Genomic DNA, 21,140 nt, shown 5'->3' with positions numbered 1-21,140 from the left:
CATATTCATAGGCTACTGTTTAAAAAAATACAAATAAAACACTTCATATTGTTCAGAGCAAGATCTGCCGATCTGATCTAAAGGAAACATTAGTACAATATATGGAGAAAGTCACATACTGGCCCACAACATAATTCTAGAAGTATTTTTAATTACTGAATAATTATAATGTATTGTTGTGCCATGTCTTATTCACACCAAAAACGACGTGAATCCAAAAAGGTGATTAAAACTGTGAAAAAGGAAATGGTGACTTACAGGACCTAAGATGAACATTTTCTCCAGATTAATATAAATTTAAACCTAAAATATTGAATAATAGCCTAATAATGTTTATGGACACATTATTGGTCTGTTACAGTATGTGCAAATTATGCCAAGTTACTTCTGTTTTGTGCTCTTTACAATGGTACTTACATAATGATAGATAGATAGATAGATAGATAGATAGATGCACTGCGATCTTCAAGGCGAAACATTTCTGGAAAATCTTCCAATCATTTAATGCACTTTTATACACACACTCTCTCTCTCTCTCTGTCTCTCTCTCTCTTTTCTGTGCGTTTAGTGTAAGTGCTTTAATATCTCTGTGGTCTTGACGCATGGCTGCCTGAGAAACCGCCCCGTGCTTAATAATGGTAATGACTGTATTTCCCTACATCTCTTTCATTAAATCAAGCGGGCTGTAAGTTTTCACATCTATCCGACTCCAGCCATCAATCCCTGCAGCACTCAGCACCGCACGAGCTCTCTCTCTTTTTCTCTCTCTCTCTCTCTCTCTCTCTCTCTCTCTCTCTCTCTCTCTCTCTCTCTCTCTCTCTCTCTCTCTCTCTCTCTCTCTCTCTCTCACACACACACACACACACACACACACACACACACACACACGCACGCACGCACGCACGCACACACACACTAGCTGCCATTCTGGTTTGAGACAGGTTTATATGTGTAATGGAGCAATCCATTACTGCTGCAAACAGGAATACTGTCATCCCAAGAGTTAGATCAAACCCAAAAGAAGATTTATTACTCTAGAGTTAACATATAACATAAAACTCATATTAAATTATAGTAGTTTTGCCAATTCCTCTCAAATCTTGCCGGTTGGATGTTCACAGATTTTAACATGAGCAGAATAGCATATTACTAGTAATACTTTCTGCAGTATGTTTACTGTGTGCAAATGTTCGGCTTTCACAGGATGAATTCCGGAATAACTGAAAATGTACAGCAATTTCCTCTGGAACCGACTGGCTGAAATCTCCCTTTCCCATGCGCCTCTGAAATGTGGTGCGGCGGGAGGATTCATCCTGAAGTTGATCTGATAACTAGCCAACAACTCTTGCAGTTTGAAGGCTTCCGTTAGCTCGGTCTCAGCTCCTTGGAAATTGGTCCCCTGATCCGAGAAGATTTCGGATGTGGTTCCTCTAAGGGCTATAAAGCGTCTAAGTGCCAACAAAAATGCATCCGTATCAATGCTGTTGAGGAGGTCAAGGTGAATGCATCTGGTCGTCAAGCACTTGAAGATGACTCCCCATCGCTTTTCATTGTGCCGGCCAATCTTCACAATGAAGGGCCCACTCCAGTCAACTCCAGCTGAGAAAAAGGGTTGGTACAGTTGCAGGCGAGCTAAAGGTGAGTCAGCCATGATAGGCACAGTCGGCTTGGCTCTCCACTTCTGGCACTCCACACACTCTCTCTGATGTTGCCTTGCTGCTTGTCTGCCTCTCATGATCCAGTAGTGGCAATGGAGTCCGGCGAAATCCCTGTCAGGTCCTGGATGGAGAAGGCATTCATCAAAGTACTTAATGAGAAGTTTAGCCACCTTATGGTGCGGGTGTAAAACCACTGGGAGGATCTCCGTTTGACTTAAGCCATCCAGTTTCCGCAGTCTTCCTCCCACACGGATCAGTCCCATCCATCTCTGGATGCAGGCACAGGTTTCGCTGCCTTCAAGGCCTTCAGTTCAGTTCAGAGAAGGTCTCCTCCTGACATCGACTCAATATGAGTGTTCCCACACTCCGGTAATCAGGGTGTTGTTTGCTCATGTCTTGGGTAGCTGCCCCGTGAAGAAACTGGTAAGCAGCATCAATCAAGTCCTTCCAGGAAGTGTACTGGGATGCCTCAGGAATTCCAGAACCTTGATCATTCCTGTACGTACAGCTGCAGGTCCACCAGCTGGTCCTAGTCTGATGTAGGGCTGTCAATCTTCCTCTATAATACTATTCGAATTCCATTCCTTATTTTATTTAATATTCGAATAATATTCGAATATTAAATGCTCAAATTCATCCTATTATTAATATTTACGACATTACACAGTCTTATGGATCGCCAATGCGTGATGTTGATCGGTCTCATATCTTCACAGATAAACCGTCAGTTTGTCTGTTATTGCCTTTTGGCGGACAGCTGGTAGCAGTTGAGCCCCGTGATGAGGAGAGGCAGAACATAAGTTATTCTTGCCTGTTTTAGCGGCGGTTCCTCGGACAGATCGCCTAGCTTGTCAGGTTGTAAGTTGTCATAAAAAAATAACGTAGGCCTATATTTTCCTCTCCGTTTTGGCCTTCCGTCCACAATGAGACGGCGTTTTTATTAATGAAAACGCACTCCAAAGTGGATATATTTGAAGACGCCGTTTTCACGTTGTAATGTGGACTGAGAATCAAATTGTTGATCTCCGTTACCGTGGAGACATTCCTCTCCGCGACTTTTGACAGTTGTTATGATGATACAGCGTGGATAACGTGCACAATTGTGTTGCGATTCAAAAACGTTATTGTTTATCAGACGAAACAAAAGCATTTAATTTTCACATGTGTGTGCCAAGGCGGCGAGAAAGGCAAGATTGCATAAAAATAATAATAATAATAAAAAAAAAACATAAAAAAGCAATATTCGAATAGGAACTTCAGCATTCGAATAGTATTGATTTTTTTTATATTCGAATTATATTCGAATTTCGGAATTCGTTCCAACAGCCCTAGTCTGATGTAGGGCTGTCACTTTACGTTTCTAAAATCGATTGCACAATCGATCGAACCAACCAAAACAAGTTTTGAAAACGAAAATAAGGAATTGAACATGCGTCACACAGCAACTGCAGGCTCTGACAAACACACATAACAGCAAATTACACTTCTGCATAATGTGTCTCTTTTTACTACAGAAAAGTGAATTCTGCCGGTATTCAGACAGTCTCATGCATACAGACACAGATTCAGGCTTCGGGCTACAATCGCCTACGTAGGCGAATTTTTTTGACATTTCTAATCGTAAACACAGCCATGTCAAAGCCTGCAGTGATGTTTGTCATTGATGTTATGGCTGTCCACTCTGCTTATTGTTTTTCGAGAATGTTGCACTCCTGTTTGTCATTGTGCACGAAACTTCACGCCAATAAATCATCAGGAATATTGCTGACTTGTGCGCGTCTCAAGCGCCCTCTTTACGTTCGTCCCAATGCCTGTTAGTTGTCCGTGGATTTGCCTATATTTGGCGTTTAAAATGGAAACGTCCTTAGACATGGAAAATCGATTCAATGAACACTTATGTCTAAAAAATCGAACAGGATTTTTTCACAAAAGTGACAGCCCTAGTCTGATGGGCTCCTTAGCTGTGATCAGGTTTGGATAGTCAGACCCAATTAGGAGAATGGGCTGCACCTTATCAAAGGATGGAAGAGGAATCTCTCTGAGGTGGTAATAGCATCGCTGAAGCCTCGTAAGAGCATCCGTTTGCACATTTGAAACACATTTGTGAGGCTGTACTTCTCATTTGGACTTGACTGTGTGGAAAGCAGCAGATCAATTGACTGTCCCTTCAAATCCGTGACATCATGTTGGATGTTGCGAAGGGCCAGAATCTCTTCCCCACCTGCAGGTCCTGGCTGCTGGACTGCTGCTGGAAGAACAGCGCTCAGTGATTTCACTGCACTGCGACAAGTAGTACCCTTAACTTTTACAGAACAAAGACATTTCAGTTTCTTAAGTGCTGACCATGAGCGGGCTCTGTATGGACATGATGTACTGACCTCTTTGGGTTGGTCGCTGCCATGATAAACTGCAGTGAGTCGAGTTTGGGGCTTTGGAACGGGTTGGTGTTCTCTACGTGGGACTGCCCAGCTAGGCAGTCTGTCATCTAAAATGGTTCAAGTCCCACGTAAAATGGTTCAAGTCCCATCTAAAATGGTTCAAGCCCCCCAGCCTCTGCCTTCACTTCAACCAGTCAGCGAGGTCATGGTGGATATACGGGTTGATGCTGTCAGTGTTCAGTCGGCCTCGTAACTGGAGGTGCTCAATGACACTATCTCTGTAGTGCTAGGGTAGCTTACTGAGTAGTCTGTCGACATGCCTGTGCAAGTGAACTCTCTGGAGTGGAAGTGCTGCAGGTGTTGGCTGATAAACAGGGGTTGGAGGTGGTGACGGGTACATCGCTGGAGAGCCATACCAGCTCTGTCCTGGAATATGTGTAGAAGGCTGAGTGACATAATACCCTGTAGTGGAGGTCTATTAGGGTCTGGCATGGAGAATGACTGCCGTTGTGGCTGGCATGGCTCAGCAGTCTGTAACTGATAGACAGATGGCACATAAGTTGTGCAGGCTGTTGTAACTAGAGGCAGCTTCACCAATGTACAGTAACAGTGCGTGGCAAAGATGAGGTAACAATCTGGTGCACTGGATAAGGTTTGCTGATGCAGTGTTATATGTGAGGCAGATAAAAGTGAGACACCAAAGTATGGCGAGGTCGTACCATATGTGGCATTAGTCGTAGTTTGTGTCATGTGCCATGGGACTGACTGTTGAGGAAATGTCTCTGGTGACCACATCAGCTGGGAATGACTGGCTTGCAGCCACTGGCGCTTCAGTAGTTTTCAGTCTGACCACAGGCGGTGAGATATCTCTAGCCTGGTCCTCATCACGAAGTGAAGGTAAAACAGAACTCACATGCGGATTGACTTTGAGCTACCGGTGAACTAGAATGACTAAAGGATCTCTGAGGATCTAGCTGTCTAGCAAAAACACCAGATCCATTATCAGTGTGCCCATATGACCTGTAGCTTGACCTGCTCCATACTGCACCAGAGATAACTCACTCATAGGAGGCTGATCCACAGTCGAGACTGGCTCGGCCTGTCCACTGAGGTTTAGCTGTGCTGTTGGATGGTATGAACTGTCGTATGAGAGATTTAGGTAATGTAAAGTCATAAGCTTGCAGACGTGTTGCGACCTGATGTGCTCTGGCCTGTGGTCGAACAGGATGTGCGGGATCAGGAGTAATGTTGGCTCTGTTGCTCCATATCACCTTAATGAGTGCAGCATCCGGCTCGAAGGAGCAAATTGCGGACTATATGGTTTAAATATAGGAAGGTGAATGCTCATCCACTACAGGGCTCCGGTAAGAAGGGTGACAGGAGACAGGGAACTGTTAAACTCTTTATAGATTTGAATGTTCACATGCATTGGCATCATTCAGTTGTACTGAGTTTTCTAATATAAGGACAAGGTATTGTTTGTGGTCATTATTCAATCATGCACCTTAACACCTGAAGTGAAATGGTAAAAGTGAAAGTAAACACAGAGGAATAGCGGAAACTAACGTTACCCAGCAGCATACACTGTAAAACGTTTCATTATAAAAGTCCTTCTCCTATACTTGTATATTTAGAACAGTAATATAGGCCTAAGCAACTACTTTAATGATCTCCTATTAGTAATAACGAATAAAGTAAACTAATAAAGTTTAGACGTTTCTACACAAAATTCAATACATAAATAAATAAATCCATCTGTCTCATTATACAGATCCAATGAAATGTAGTTAGCATCTAACCAGAAGTGCACATAGGAAAATGTATAGAAATGGTTAATGTACAGTGCAGGTGTGTGTGTGTGTGTGTGTGTGATATGGTTACAAGTCTAAAAGTTACTTTTGGGGGAGGTTACTTCTAAAAGTAATGCATAACAATATTACATAACTCCCTAAAAATGTAACTAATGTGTTACACTACATTTTCTCCCCTGGACTGGGCTTCCTTGTTTTTAACATAAATAACCCTCTGGCTGAAGCAAATGTAAATTCACTCTTGTACAGTAGAGGGCGCCGCTCAAACAAACCTTTCAGCTGCTGCAATTCTGGATCACAGAAGAATAGATGCAGGAGAAGAAAGTTCAACAGCATCAGAACAATCACATACTTCCCTACAGTACCTTTACCTACAGTAGGCGGAAAACAGTGTGACAAAAGACTAAAGGGGTTTAGGGAAGAAAACTAAACACAGAATTGCTTTTTTTATTTTTATTAAATTGTTCTTTTCACAAATGTGTATATATGTTTAAATAAATTCTATTATAATTAAAAAAAAAATCTAAAGGATAAAAAAAAAAAAAAAAAAAAAAAAATTAGCTAATGCTGTAAACTATATGGGGAGTGCTTAATCACACACTACTATAATATTAAAGGTAACAACAGAGCCCACATTATTAAATTGAGTAGCTATTTATTTTTAGATATAATAATCAACACTCAAATAAACAAAAACTGTAAATTGCACATAAGGAAGGTTTTGCAATAACTTCTAAATCTAATTAAAAAGTTAATTTTCTACTCAAATTCATTTGTGAAATAGGCTATAATCATTTACACAGTGGCTGTCATGTAGGCTATGTTTAAATAAATTTGTCAAGAAAATGGTTATTAAATAATCAAGACATTACTAACAGGTTAAGTATATATTTTGTTGTAAATTTAAAAGTTTCTCTATGACACTGCATGGCTGTTTGTGTACGCAGCCCCCGCTGACGTCACCAATAAATGAGCAATATTCTTTATTTCTTATATGGTTTTATTACATTATTTTGGCACAAATTAAATAAGGCACATTTACTGCATTGTTACAGAAAAAAAAAAAACTGAAATGTAATCATACAAAAATAATTGCTCTCTAGCTCATCAGATTGCCACAAAAAACCCTTACATTCAAAGATGCGTGACATTTGATCACAAACCAGCTGTTTTTATTACATGGCCAATTTGTGTGAAGATATTTAATTACTTTCTGTCCAGCATTAATTCTAACCCTTCCAACACACACTCCTGCAGTAGAAAATGCACTAACACCCGCCACTCAAAATGTGTTGTTAGTAAACTGCAAAGTCATATTGGTAAACCAATCAAACACAGTAACCTTGCAAGGGAATAAAGTGCATGGCTTAAATAGAGCCGTGGTCCATAATACTGACCCCTGCTGAACCCAGATCACATTTATCCTGCAGGAATTCTTCACTTCTTTACAAATGCAACATTTTCACCTTGTGCTAAGAAGAAGAAGAAGAAGAAAAATCCACAAACCAAATATAATTCCTCTGCATTATTATTAAAAGTGATTAATCAGCTTTATTATCAGCGTAATTAGTTGTTTAGTTTGAGGGACTTTTTAGTGTATAGAGGAGATTCATCCCATAAAAGACCAATGGAATTAATCGCAACAAAAAATGTTGGAAGACATTAAAAGAAAAGAAAAATGAGGGGAAAAATACACTATTAACTACCTATTAGAAGAAGAGCACCTAATCCTGTGCAAAGACATCTACAAACAGAGATGTTTAGCAAATGTAAGTACGATTAATGAAAAGAAACACTTCAGTTTTGTAAAGAAAAAGAAAAATCTTGCTACATGATTTTATCTTTAATTATCCCTTTTCATAATGTGACATTCTGAAAGAAAATGAGGTGCTAGTTTAAAACAAAAAACAACCAAAAAAACTCCACCTTCTTTCAGTGCAGGTTATTCTAAATGTCTCCCTTTAACCTACAAGTTATAAAATAAGAAAGTTTCTTCACACATCCCAAATATTCTCTAAAGCTGGTTCCTGTCTTATACTTTTCATTGCTGTTTTTGTCAGTTCACCCATCACTGTTGACACATGCAAAACATTTCTCTGATATTTTGTGATTTGGAAGTGTAATTTAAAAAAAGCAACTTCCTCTTCTGGCTGCGGAGCAAACTCTGATTTCCACTAAAAACCTCTAAAACAGTTTAAACCAAAGGCGTGAGGAAATATGCTCACCTTGGAAACCACAGTCCTTGCATATTCAGGTCAATTGAGCTACTTCAACAATACAGTAAAGACCAGGACGGGGAGGAGGAACAGATTTACTATGAGAGGTTCATATTTAGTCTATTAAGCAGGAGTTGTTTGAAGAAAACATGTGACATCAGGTTCATCACAACACAACACTGTCCATTTCTGTGCCAGCGGTCTCCACACGGCTTCCCCCGGACTGATCCTCCTCCTCCAGATCCGTGGCCAGCGCCGGGGCCCCGTTGAGCGGCGGGTCGGCTGAGGGTGTGTGGAGCGAGCGCTGGGTCAGGTCCTGGCTGATGGTGTGGCAGCGGGTCAGGCTCCTGCTGTGGCTCTGGGGCGACGGCGGGCCGCCGATGTCCAGCGTTTCTCCCCTCATCAGTCTCCGTCGGTCACTCAGACTGTCTGGAGTCTGTGGTGAACCGTTCAAACAGGAGTCATGTTAGCAGTAAACACAAAACCACGCTATTCAAAGTGCCCCTATTATGCTTTTTGGGATAATGCCTTTAATGTAATATAAAAGTGTATAGTAAGTAAGTGTTAATGTAATATAAAGTAAAATGTCTGCAAAGTTTCAAAAGATCAAAATGCCGATAAATGGAGTTTTTGTCTCTGAATAGAAAGAATCGATTCTGAGTAATTCCCGTCTCACTTCCGGCTGAATCTGCGTAGGTTTGGAACAGATTTGCATAATGCCAGTTTATGGTCTTCATTGGCTGTCGGCGAATAGCGTCTTTGACCCTCAAACTGTAGTTGTATCTGAGACTGGAAGATATTGCTAGATAATTGAGTATCTGAGACTGGAAGATATTAATAGATATTTGAGTAAGTTGAAAACTAACAATACTTGCATTTTAAAGTGCAATCCAGCATTCTCTCTCTCTTTCAAAAAATAAATAAATTAAAAATCAATTGTCACTGGCGAGCAACGAATCGTGGGATAGGCTAAGCTGAGAAGGATCCACTCGGTGTGACGCTTCAGCATTGGAAAGATGCAGCCTCTGAATTGGGACGCAGCTACTGTGAGAAAAGAGCTGATGCTGCAGTGTATTTTATGAGAAAATGTGTTTTTGGACCTCGGATGCATGTAAATGTATTGTAGGACACTCTAAAAATAAAATTAGGAGCCTTTAAAATAGTATAATAAGGAAGACCAAATCATTTTTACATACATGTTATGATATAGATGATTATGGCTGGGTGAATAATGATGATGATAATAGTAATGATGACTATTCTCTTGTTGTGTAGAAGAGTACCTGCTCTGCTACTGCTGAGGTGGTTGCTGCTCGGTCAATCCTCTTCTGACTCCTGTCAAGAGCAAAAGCTTCTCAGAAACAGCTTGAAATCATATTGAGGAGAAGTCAATCTAGTCAGCAAGTGAATGATCACAATGGGGATTTTTTTTTTACAAAGGTTTTTAAAGATATGAATTGTTTTATTAAGCAAGGACGCACTACATTGCTCAAAAGTGTCCGTAAAGACAATTATAATGTTACAAAAGATTTCTTTTTCAAATAAATTCTGTTCTTTTAACTTTCTATTCCTCAAATAATGCTTAAAAAATATTAGAAATTAGACTGATTTCTGAAGGATCGTGTGACACTGAGTAATGATGCTGAAAATTCAGCTTTGTTCACAGAAATAAATTACAATTAAATATATTTTCAAATATAAATTGTAATAATATTTCACTGTTTTTACTGTATTCAGAAACATTTGAAAATCTTACCGACCACAAATTTTGAATGGTAGTGTAGATCAGGGGCGTTTCCTCCGAGGAGGCAAGGGAGGCAGTGCCTCCTCAAAAAAATTGGATGAGAAAATTATCCATATTTTCAAAAATAAAACAACGCAAATATTACAAAATGTGACATTAAAAAGTGTATAAATAACTCGTTTTTAAAAAGAAACGCAGTCCAACAGCGCCACCAACAGGTGAACTTACAGCAGGAGTCCTCATCTCTCTTGCCTCCTCTGAGCCCATTGACTAACAACAGTGAGGACTTTACCTCCTCATTTCAGAACACCGCTGGTGTAGAGTTATATCACAAAGTTACGCCAATAAACAAGCCATTAATGGACAGTAAACGTACCTTTGTTTAGTGTGATCTAAGTCTCGTCTGCCACTGTTGGGACTCTCACTCCGTTTCACTCTTCGCACTATTGAGTGTCCTGTTGGAGATGATGATGAGATGCTTTGTGAAAGTTGATGAAAGTTATGTAATTAAACTGAACTCTATATATGCCATGTAACTAGGGGTGGGCGATATGGCAAAAATATCACATCACCATTTTTTTCAGGAACACGATTCATGATTTTATCACGATTCTTTTTCATGTTGGTTTTACTATTTTGCAAGTGACTGAGCATTACAGCCAAACTAATGTCCCTACTTTAAAAACAAAGCCTTCTGTAACAAAATATAACATAAAAAAGAATGGCAGACATTTAGGCCAAAGTGGCAAAGATACATTGATTTGTCATTATTTTCTTTGTTATTAAAAATTTATAAAGAATGAAATAAACAGTGCATTTTTTTTTAGCTACAGAAGATGTATTTAACAGTAGCATTGAAGAAGGTAATTAAATGAACAAATATGAAAATAAAACACAACATAGACTTCACTGTATACATTATACATTGATTCTTATTAAAGCTACTATTAAAGTTCTCAGTCAAGAGCAGTGAGTGATTTCCTCTTTGTGTTTTGTTGTTTTATTAACATTAAAGGGATAGTTCTCCCAAAAATTAAAATTGTCATAATTTACTCTCTCAAGTTGTTTTAAACCTGAATAAGTTTCTTTCTTCTGTTGAAAATCAAAGTTATTTGGAAGAATGTGGGTAACCAAACAGTCAGGTCCAGTGACTTCCAGTGTATATATTTTTTCCTACTATAGAAAGTCAATGGGGACCAGCAACTGTTTGGTTAGCCACATTCTTCCAAATATCTTCTTTTGTGTTCAGCACAAGAAAGAAATGAATACAGGTTTGGAACAACATTAGAGTGAGTAAATAATGACAAAATTTGGTATCTATCATATTGTTTACTATTAGGCTACTGTCCCTTTAAGACCGGCACGCGACTCATTTAATATACACGCATTTGACAAGCAGATTTTCTCTCAATTTTCTCAGTTTAATTTCACTTTAGACATAACCAACTTTGTTTATGTAAACCTTGTGTGTATTTGACAGTATTATCGCATTAAGACTCGAAAGATAACTTAGTCCAGGCTTTTAGTGCCTGTGTGCCTCGGTGTATGCGCTCAGGAAAGCGCACGTTAGAACAGCGCATCAGCACGTGAATGACATGTTTAAGGCTTTAAAGCACATGCAAATAATGAACTTTTGTGAAGTGCAGTGTCCCGTTCCTCTGCGTTAACATGTGATGTGAATATACGTCGCGTTGTACAGTGTGTTGAGACGGAGGCGCCAGAACTGAACTGAGAGAAGGCACTGGAACACGATACTACGATATTTCTTCAAAAGCAGATCATGGAGACATTTTAATCGTCCACGATCAAAAGTCGTGAAATCCCACACCCCTACATATAACACGTACTATCTTACACATATCACAGCCTACTAGAGCATTTCTGGAGATGAAATAAAACAGTACAAATATAATTCTCGGATTCTTACCCACAATGCCCTCTAGTCCTCTGGAGTGTGGTTTGACCAGACGGAGATCCGGGACTTCAGCACAGGCTTTCTGCAGGAGTCTCTGAATCTCTGTGTTCTGTGGAAGCATACAAATACAGATGAAGCATTTCCTTCCTGTGACACAGATTAGCATTTTGTGAAAGAAAGAAATATCTAAAATAGGGCTGTCAATGTATAATCATAACAGGGTTGCCAACCCTCACACATTCAGGCTCTGTCTCACACTCTCACCCACAGGACTTGCCCCTCAAGTAATTTGAGACTGTAAACAACATGTAATCGAAAAAGTTTGACAAACCTTAACCTGTAATCTGTCAGCCACGATTTTTTGATCTGACCTTAAATGGTTGTAAGAAGACACTGACAGTTAATAGTCTGTGTTTTAAAAGGCCTTTATTATGCTTTTTCAAATATTACCTTTGATATAGTGTGTAATATAGCTGAATCTTGGCAGAACTTTTACATTCACAAACAAAGATCAAAGTGCAAAACCAAAAGAACAATCAGAATCAGAAAGAGTTTTACGGCCAAGTGTTCAAGTGTTACTGCCATTCTTGGTACTGAAGCTTCCAGTGCACATTTACAACTACAACAACAAGAAACAGTGATCAAAATGTAAGATTTAAAAATATAAAAGTGTAAAGACACGTTAGGTTTAGTCATAATACACATTTACAGATTATGAACATTTACAGTATTATGAATAATATGAATATCAACTAAATTTGCAAAGATATTGCACTAAGCAGGTGGTATTGCACTTACAGGCATATGCCTTGGGAAGCAAACTGTTTAAGGGGAAAATGTCCTGTGGGAAGAAGCTGTTCCAGTGCCCAGATGATCTAGTGCCCAGTGACCCGAATCACCGCCCAGAGCAACAGCTCAGACAGGCTGTGTCCGGAGTGAGTGGAGTCTGTGGTGATCTTACCTTCTCCTTTTACTCACTCTGGAAGAGTACAGGTCCTGGAGGGTGGGCAGGGGAGCACTAACAATCCTATTAGCTTATGTCTGGTTTGGTAGATGAACCAATCCAGACAGTTAAAGAACTGCATAGAACAGACTCAATGACGGATGAGTAGAACTTCCTCAGCTGGCAAAGGAAGAAGACCCTCTGCTGGGCCTTTTTCACAATGGAGCCAATGTGATTGTCCCCCTTCAGGTCCTGGTAGATCCCAGAGATGGTAGAGCCCAGGATCCTGAAAGACTGCTGATGAGGGGGAGTGGGGGGAGTGCTGGGGTGTTCCTCCTGAAGTCCACTGTCATCTCCACTGTTCTGAACATGTTCAGCTCCAGGTTTTTATGCCTCCAGTCTACACCAGAAAGCCAGTTGTTCACCCTCTTATCTGTATGCAGACCAGGGGTTGAAAGACTTCAGATTGTTTAAAGTCCACATTTATGTGTTTAAAGTACACATTTATAAGACGACGACTTGTCGATGATGACGTCATTAATGAACAGAAATAGCCTGAACCTCGAGCTGAGACTGGAACAGATATGGCGTATGACAGCGCTCCTACAGAACAGCTTATTTTTATCAGTTCTTTTGTCTTTGGGTCGTTATATTTCTCAGAGATTTCTGCTCGTTTTAAATCAAATACAGATAAACTACCACAGTAAAGATTACATTTATATGAATGCGTGTGAATTAATTCTACCTGGCAGTGTCTCTCTACTAATAGAGAAAATGTGAGTTTCAGTTACTAAGAAGTATATGCTAGAACTTCAGTTTCTTAGCTATTTTATTGATAAATCACAGATCAGTGTTGACAACACATTTATGTGCTACTGGATGATTCTGTGTGCGTGATCTAAGCTACTGTCTGTGTGTGTGTGTGTGTGTGTGTGCACGTTACAATGCAGCACGCTTTAGTTTAGATTGCCAATTATCTTGTGTGTACAATAAGCTGTTTAAAACGTGCATTCACCAGATAGATTTTAAGCATCCAGATGGTATAATCAAAGGCGTCTTGTGGAGCGCTCTCAGAGTATGCATTTATTTGTCATTTTAACTGTTTGACTAAAGATTTCTTATCCTGTCGTGCCCTCCATAGGCCATGACCAGTGACTAGTGGACGTCAAATGGCACAGCATTAAAGTCGACTCGTCTGTGCACCCCATTAATGCAGACAAGTATTTTAAAGTGCAGTCATTTGTGTATAGGGAGAAGAGTAGTGTGGAGGGGACACATCCCTGACAAGCGCCACTGCTGATAGTGAGAGTCCTGGATGTGAGTTTCCCCAGTTTTCCCATCAGAGAGCTGGTGATCGACGGACAGGGTGTCAGTCTGGCTGTGAGAAGATCAGGCATGATGCTATTGAAGGCCGAACTAAAGTCACCAAATAAGATCCTTGCATAAGTCCCCGGTCTGTCGAGATGTTGCAGGTTGTAGCGCAGTCCCATGTTGTTGTAAAAATAGGCTAACGATTAGGTCATAACCACGCGACTCTCTGTCTCACAGTAGAGACATTACCGTATAGACAGGAGGAGAAGCTCGCAGGCAAGCTTGGCACAGCTACTAGAAGACTTACAACTGTCAGACAGGTTGCTCACGTCACATCCACGTCGTCAAGCTCAGTTTGAGTCTGCGCAGTACGCTCAGCCATCAGGAAGTGAGTGCTTCTAATTGACTTCACTTTTCTCCGTTGAAGTCTATGGGGTCGCTGTGTCCATTTCTTATACTGTCTATGGGAGAAGGGGGGTTCGCAGGAGGTGTGAATGCAGGTCAGGATGGATTTGGGGTGTGAGATTGGACACATTCAGATCCTCAGCCAGTTCTTTATTCTCCACAGATCGGGGGCTGGTTTTTATTTTATTTTGTGATGTTCCTCAGGCCAGTCCAAAATGACGCCGAGTCGTTGGCTTAGTATACATTTTTCAGCTCTCAGAGTAGCTTCTCTGGTCTCCTTTATTAGTTTGATTCTGGCCTCGTTGTGCAAGATTGGATCCCCACTTCTGTAAGCATCTGTAAGCATGATGAAGCTGTCTGAGTTTTGCTGTAAACCATGGTTTATTGTTATCGAATAATAGAAATGTCCCAGTAGGACTGCACAGATCGGTGGCAGCAGCTTCAAAAACAGTCCAATAAGTGCAATCGAAGCAGGTTTGTAAATCCCGCTCTGCTTCATTAGTCCATCTTCTAACCATCCTTATTACAGGTTTCGCTGATTTCAGTTTTTGCCTGTAGGTCGGCATAAGAGTGATCAGAGAGCCCCAAAGCTGCTCTTGGGATGGAGTGATATCAATTCAGTATATTACTGTCTCTGGTGGGACATGTAACATGCAGTCTGTATTTTGGCAGTTCACAGGGGAGATTTGCTTTGTTAAAATCCCCAAGAATGACTTTAAGAGAGTCCAGTTAATGTTGCTCTGTGCCTGTGATCTGATCCTCCAGCTGTTGCAGCGCTGCGTTCACACACCCGTTTGGAGGAATGCAAACATTCACAAGAATGAATGAGGAAAACTCCCACAGCGAGTAGAAAGGTTTTCAGTTTACAAAGAACGCCTCTTAATTAGGAGAGCCCATCTTCTTTAGGGTTGTTACGTCTGAACACCAACTCTCGTAAATGTAAAAACATAATCCACCACCTTTCGTTTTCCCGGTTAACTCCGCGATCCGAACAGCTGGAAGCCCGTCACAAGTCAAGTCACCGTTATTTATATAGCGCTTTATACTCTGCTCTGATTGGTCAGATGGGCCGGTCTTTGTGATTGGTCTACTCTGCTCTGATTGGTCAATCACAACAGACTAGGCCATCAGACAAAATGTAGAGCATCTTTTAATGAATTCAGTCCTTCTTTTAAATAGAAATAAATATATGTCTCTAGCCTGACTTCGTCATACTCATATTCTAGTCAGAATGTGAGTCTGATACCGCTCCATAGAGATTTGATTATGGGGCGTGTCTCAACCGAACCAGAAAAAAAAAAAACTCTGCACTCAATTGGATAGACCTACAACCAATCAGAGCAACGGAGTAAATGACGCATGTTCTTCATTCATATTTCCAACCAACAAAATGTCGCGGCTCTCTGTTCCTCTTTTAAAATGAATGCGCTGTGGATATCTTCTATAACAGACGCGATGGCGGAATCTACACATGATGTTTCATAAACAAAGTTCGGGAGGAGCACGTACAAATAATCAATCCAATATCAACTTGTCATCAAACCATGTCTAACGTTACCCTATATCAGCATGAGGAAGCATATTCACTCTGTCAACTTACCTAACACTCCTTGACAGTTTTTCAGCATCCCTCCACCACCCCGAATCCTCACTCTTGACTTGTTCTCTCACAACCAGGAACACGGGGGGAATATGGCTACCGAGCCCACAGCCCTCTCCTCGGACAGCACGTCATATACGCATTTATTCTATCTGACTTATTTGTGTGAACTCGTGAAATCTCATATACGCATTTATTTTATCTGACTTATTTGTAAGTGTGAACTCGTGAAATCTCAATTCTCCAGCTGCAGTCGTCTTTGTTGTAAACTAATTCAAATCAAGCGCTCTTTGGTGACGTGGGTGATTACGTAACCGCAGATCATCTGTCCATCATCGATTAAAGCCCGCCCTGGCAATTTGATTGGCCCGGCCTTTTGGGAGCCGAGCATAATTACTCCTCAACGGATCGAGTCCAGACCGAACTTCCCGACCAAAAAATGTTGTGGGCGGGGTTCGGGCTGGCACCCAGGCTAATATGTCTCATAATGTTGGTACAAATGTTAAATATGTTAATATATGTTGTTAAACATACATCACGTAGGTGCCCAATTTAAATGATCTAAATTACATTTACATTTTACATTTATTCATTTAGCTGACGCTTTTATCCAAAGCGACTTACAATTGCTATATATGTCAGAGGTCGCACGCCTCTGGAGCAACTAGGGGTTAAGTGTCTTGCTCAGGGACACATTGGTGTCTCACAGTGGATTCGAACCCGGGTCTCTCACACCAAAGGCATGTGTCTTATCCATTGCGCCACACCACCCCATTTGCTGATAAGGAAAGTTTTTATTCATCATCTACTAAAAAATAATGAACACACACACACACACACCTTTCCGGCGGTCTCGTGAGCGCAGTCGAGGGCGGTCCTCTGTCTCTTGTTGCGCAGGAGCACCAGAGCCCCCCTGTGCAGGAGCAGCTCCACCAGCGGGACGTGCCCCCCCCTCACCGCCTCATGCAGACCCGTGTTCCCGTGGCTATTCACCAGATTCACCAGCGCACCGCTCTGATCCACATCACGGGTGTAGAGTACCAACAACATCATTAGTTATATAAACTATAAAAACTATCATTGTATAGTGATATATCATAATACATAAATAAAAATTATATTTCTGTACTTTAGACACATTATTATTTATATAGTGCGATATAAATATGAATAGAGTACCTCCAGCAAGACAGTGGCTATCTCCAGATTTCCCTTTAGACAAGCATGAATCAGCGCTGTATTTCCATATTGATCCTTCTTATTCAGTTTGGCATTACACTCCAATAGAGCACACACCACCTGGAACAACACACACACACACACACACACACACACACACACACACACACACACACACACACACACACACTGAGAATTCTTCCTCATGTTCCGTATGACTTCCTTTCTTGGAACACAAAAGGTGGATTTTTGAATATTCTGGTCACTCTTCAGAACACAAGTAACATGGACCTGTTTTATGATACGTTTATGGTACTTTTGCATTATTTTTGAATCTTGACAACCTCAGTCCTTACATTTTTTTATTAAATAGAAAAGAGTAGCAAATATATTGTACAAAGGAAGAAAGACATGGGTTTGGAAAAACATAAGGAAATGCCATTTTTGGGTTCTTTAATATTATTTTAGTAAATGTATGAACACATCTTTTGGTTTTTAATCTGTAATCTGATATATTGAAACTTACATGAGGAAAATGTAGGCAGTTTATTCATCTGCATTTGATTGGATTGAAACATATTAGACTATTATAATATTGGTTAATATTTTTGTTCATACAATGTTTTTGAAAGAAGTCTCTTCTGCACAACAAGGCTGATATACTAATTTATTTGATATACTGTAACATACTGTAAAACCTGTAATATTGTGAAATAGCACAATGCAGAACAACTGTTTTCTATGTGAAAATATTCCTGTGATCAAAGCTGAATTTTCAGCATCATTACTCTAGTCTTCAGTCTCACATGATCCTTCAGAAATCATTCTAATATGCTTATATTATTATTAATATATTTCTATTATTATCAAATGTTTAAAACTGCATTTTTTTTTTTTTTTTTTTGTGGAAACTGTGATACATTTTCTGTAACATCCTACGTCTTTACTGTCACTTTTAATGTGTCCTTGCAAAAAGGGGCAATTTTGATTTAATTTTGACTAAGTTTAAATTGGCTTACAATGTAATCAGGGAAATGAATATACTTAACATAGAGTTTTAATCATTTACAAAATGGGGCACACAAAAACTACTAGTTAAATCTGAACTGTTTGGCGAGCCTTTTCCGATCAGTCGTGTTGATCTGTGTGAGAGGTGAGCTGTGATGTGCCCACCTGTGTGTGGTTGTTCTGGCAGGCCAGGTGAAGCGGAGTGGCACTCTGGGTGTTGCGGGCGTTGATGTTGGCACCGTGACGGGTGAAGAGAGACACCAGAGCTGTGTGTCCGTGCAGCGCTGCCACATGGAGCGGCGAGAAGCCGTCGGCACTGATGCTGTTCACACCGAGACCATCCAGCTGCAGACGGGCTGCTTTCTGAACACACACACACACACACACACACACACAGTCAGCAGGAAGCGTTTCTCAACTCATTTTAGGGCTGTGAAACGATTAATCGTATCCAAAATTTTGTGTTTACATAATAAATGTGTGTGTACTGTGCACGCACACGCATGTATATATTTAAGAAAAACATGTTATTTATATATAAAATAAATATATTTATTTATACAATACAAAATAAATATATATATATACACACACACACACATTATATACATGTGCAAATATTTCTTATACATGCATGTGTGTGTATTTATATATACAAAATAATTACACACAGTACACACACATTTATTATGTAAACACAACATTTTATTTTGGATGTGATTATCACTTCACAGCCCTAATTCATTCCATTGTCTTGCAATAGAGATTTTAACAGAGGCACACATGTTGCATAGAAGATAATGTTTAGTTTTAATCGTAGGAAAGAACGAGTAATTTTGCAATATTTTCATCTTCTGGGTTTAAATTCGGGACCACAGGATGTGACGTTTTCCTACACCTATAGATGACTCATCAGAGTCGTATAATTATTCATGAGACTGCGTGTCCTTATCCTATTTTTTATTTTAACTTTATTTTAACAGGGAACCAGACTGAGACCGAGATCTCTTTTTCAGCTGAGCCCTGTGAAACATGTAGACATATACAATGTCACACAATGAAAAATACATGCACAATGAAGACATCCAAATCAACAAAAACAATCACATGAAACATCATATGAGAAGATGTCTCGCTAAATTATTTGCTTCAAACTGTGTCTACTGTGAGTCTGTTGAATCTATTGAAGAGAACATGTGGAGACATGTCACATGACACATCACGTTCTCTTCAGTAGATTCAGAGACTTTGACACAAACTGACACAGTGAGTAAAACCGGTCTTTACTGCCCAATAACCTATCAAACAGCTTATAAAAGCACCGCAAAATAAGCCGTAAAATCATTTAAAGTTGCAACAGCGCATTCATATATATTTCTGATGTCGAGTACAAATGCAAACTGCTATGCATTTATTTGTGCATTAGATTATAGCTGTCACAGGATATGTGTAATGTATGGTAAGCTTGCAAAATCTTGTATAATATGAGTTCATTTTGTTGAAGCGTGTGTTTGTGGGAAGCTTTTATGTTTTTTCCTCAATGAGTGAAATAAAACTGTCTGAATTAGCATTTTAGCATTTCAAAACTGACACAGTATCTACACTGGATGCGACACAGAGAGCTTTGTAAATCCATTAGTTCTGCGTGTCATAAACAGCACGAGCGCTTGAAGTATGTCAAACACAGAACAAGACTCAGTTTACTGTCGGGAATTTGCTGCACCGCATCAGTGTAGACTCAGTGTAGACAGATTCAGTGATTATAATGGGTTCTGACTGCCTTTGAGCACAGTGGATCGAATGATTCATTTAAATGTTCATACATAGTAGTAATAAAGACACTTCATATAAAGTGGATCCATATTTCTATTACATTTATTTAGTTGAGAACACACACACACAATGTATATTTGGATGATGTTGAGGTGTGTTCAGACCTTCTGTGTGGGTTCACAGAGAGGAGCATTGGCACAGAGGACACACACACACAATATATATTTGGATGATGTTGAGGTGTGTTCAGGCCTTCTGTGTGGGTTCACAGCGTGAGCATTGGCACAGAGGACACACACACACACACACACACACACACACACACACACACACACACACACACACACACACACACACTGATGTTGAGGTGTGTTCAGACCTTCTGTGTGGGTTCATAGCGTGGGCATTGGCACAGAGGACACACACACACACACAATATATATTTGGATGATGTTGAGGTGTGTTCAGGCCTTCTGTGTGGGTTCACAGCGTGAGCATTGGCACAGAGGACACACACACACACACACACACACACACACACTGATGTTGAGGTGTGTTCAGACCTTCTGTGTGGGTTCACAGCGTGGGCATTGGCACAGAGGACACACACACACACACACACACACACACACACACACACACACACACACACACACACACACACACACACACACACACACACACACACACACACACACACACACACACACACACACACACACACACACACACACACACACACACACACACACACACACTGATGTTGAGGTGTGTTCAGACCTTCTGTGTGGGTTCACAGCGTGGGCATTGGCACAGAGGATGGCACAGCTCGGTCTTTCCTGTAACCTCCTCTTCCTCGGGCTCCTCATCCAGCCACTCCAACAGATAACGCACCTAATACACACAAACACACACACACTACTGCCATTCTGTGTTGAACTCTTATTATTATTACTAAAGCAAGATCAAAGCAAGACTCCTCTTTAACAAGGTTTACGTGACCCGAAATGAGCTCACCATCTGCACATCTCCATCAGCCACAGCTCTCAACAACTTCTCCACCTGTTCAGCAAAAACAAGGAAGGAAGAGCCTATAAGTAAAACTTTACACAAAGTTTCTCCACAAACACATTGATAGTTAAGTAATGATACATGCTTTTCTTCAACAGTCAGATTCATATTATAAATTATGCACCCTT

At 40.3% G+C, this 21,140-nt stretch overlaps 1 protein-coding gene across 2 annotated transcripts in view; it reads right to left on the bottom strand.

The window, feature by feature from the left end:
• Window positions 1-6,820: 6,820 nt before the first annotated feature.
• Window positions 6,821-21,140, bottom strand: part of ankrd27 (ankyrin repeat domain 27 (VPS9 domain)) — a 46,495-nt gene continuing 32,175 nt past the window's right edge. Inside the window, exons 21-30 of one of the 2 annotated variants that reach the window (XM_084397106.1) lie at window positions 20,959-21,003; window positions 20,722-20,835; window positions 18,334-18,531; window positions 17,161-17,280; window positions 16,822-16,995; window positions 11,735-11,831; window positions 10,184-10,262; window positions 9,820-9,887; window positions 9,347-9,398; window positions 8,362-8,499 (exon numbers count right to left, since the gene is read on the bottom strand). In XM_084397106.1, the coding sequence (XP_084253232.1) occupies window positions 9,355-9,398; window positions 9,820-9,887; window positions 10,184-10,262; window positions 11,735-11,831; window positions 16,822-16,995; window positions 17,161-17,280; window positions 18,334-18,531; window positions 20,722-20,835; window positions 20,959-21,003 (939 nt within the window). In that variant the 3' untranslated portion in view covers window positions 8,362-8,499; window positions 9,347-9,354. Of the gene's footprint in view, window positions 8,500-9,346; window positions 9,399-9,819; window positions 9,888-10,183; window positions 10,263-11,734; window positions 11,832-16,821; window positions 16,996-17,160; window positions 17,281-18,333; window positions 18,532-20,721; window positions 20,836-20,958; window positions 21,004-21,140 lie in introns of both variants that reach the window. The other variant, XM_084397105.1, reaches the window with a different exon arrangement.

The sequence above is a fragment of the Rutilus rutilus genome (assembly GCF_951802725.1).
Source record: "Rutilus rutilus genome assembly, chromosome: 23".
Classification (NCBI taxonomy): Eukaryota; Metazoa; Chordata; class Actinopteri; order Cypriniformes; family Leuciscidae; genus Rutilus; species Rutilus rutilus.
This window is presented reverse-complemented; position numbering and strand designations above follow the sequence as displayed.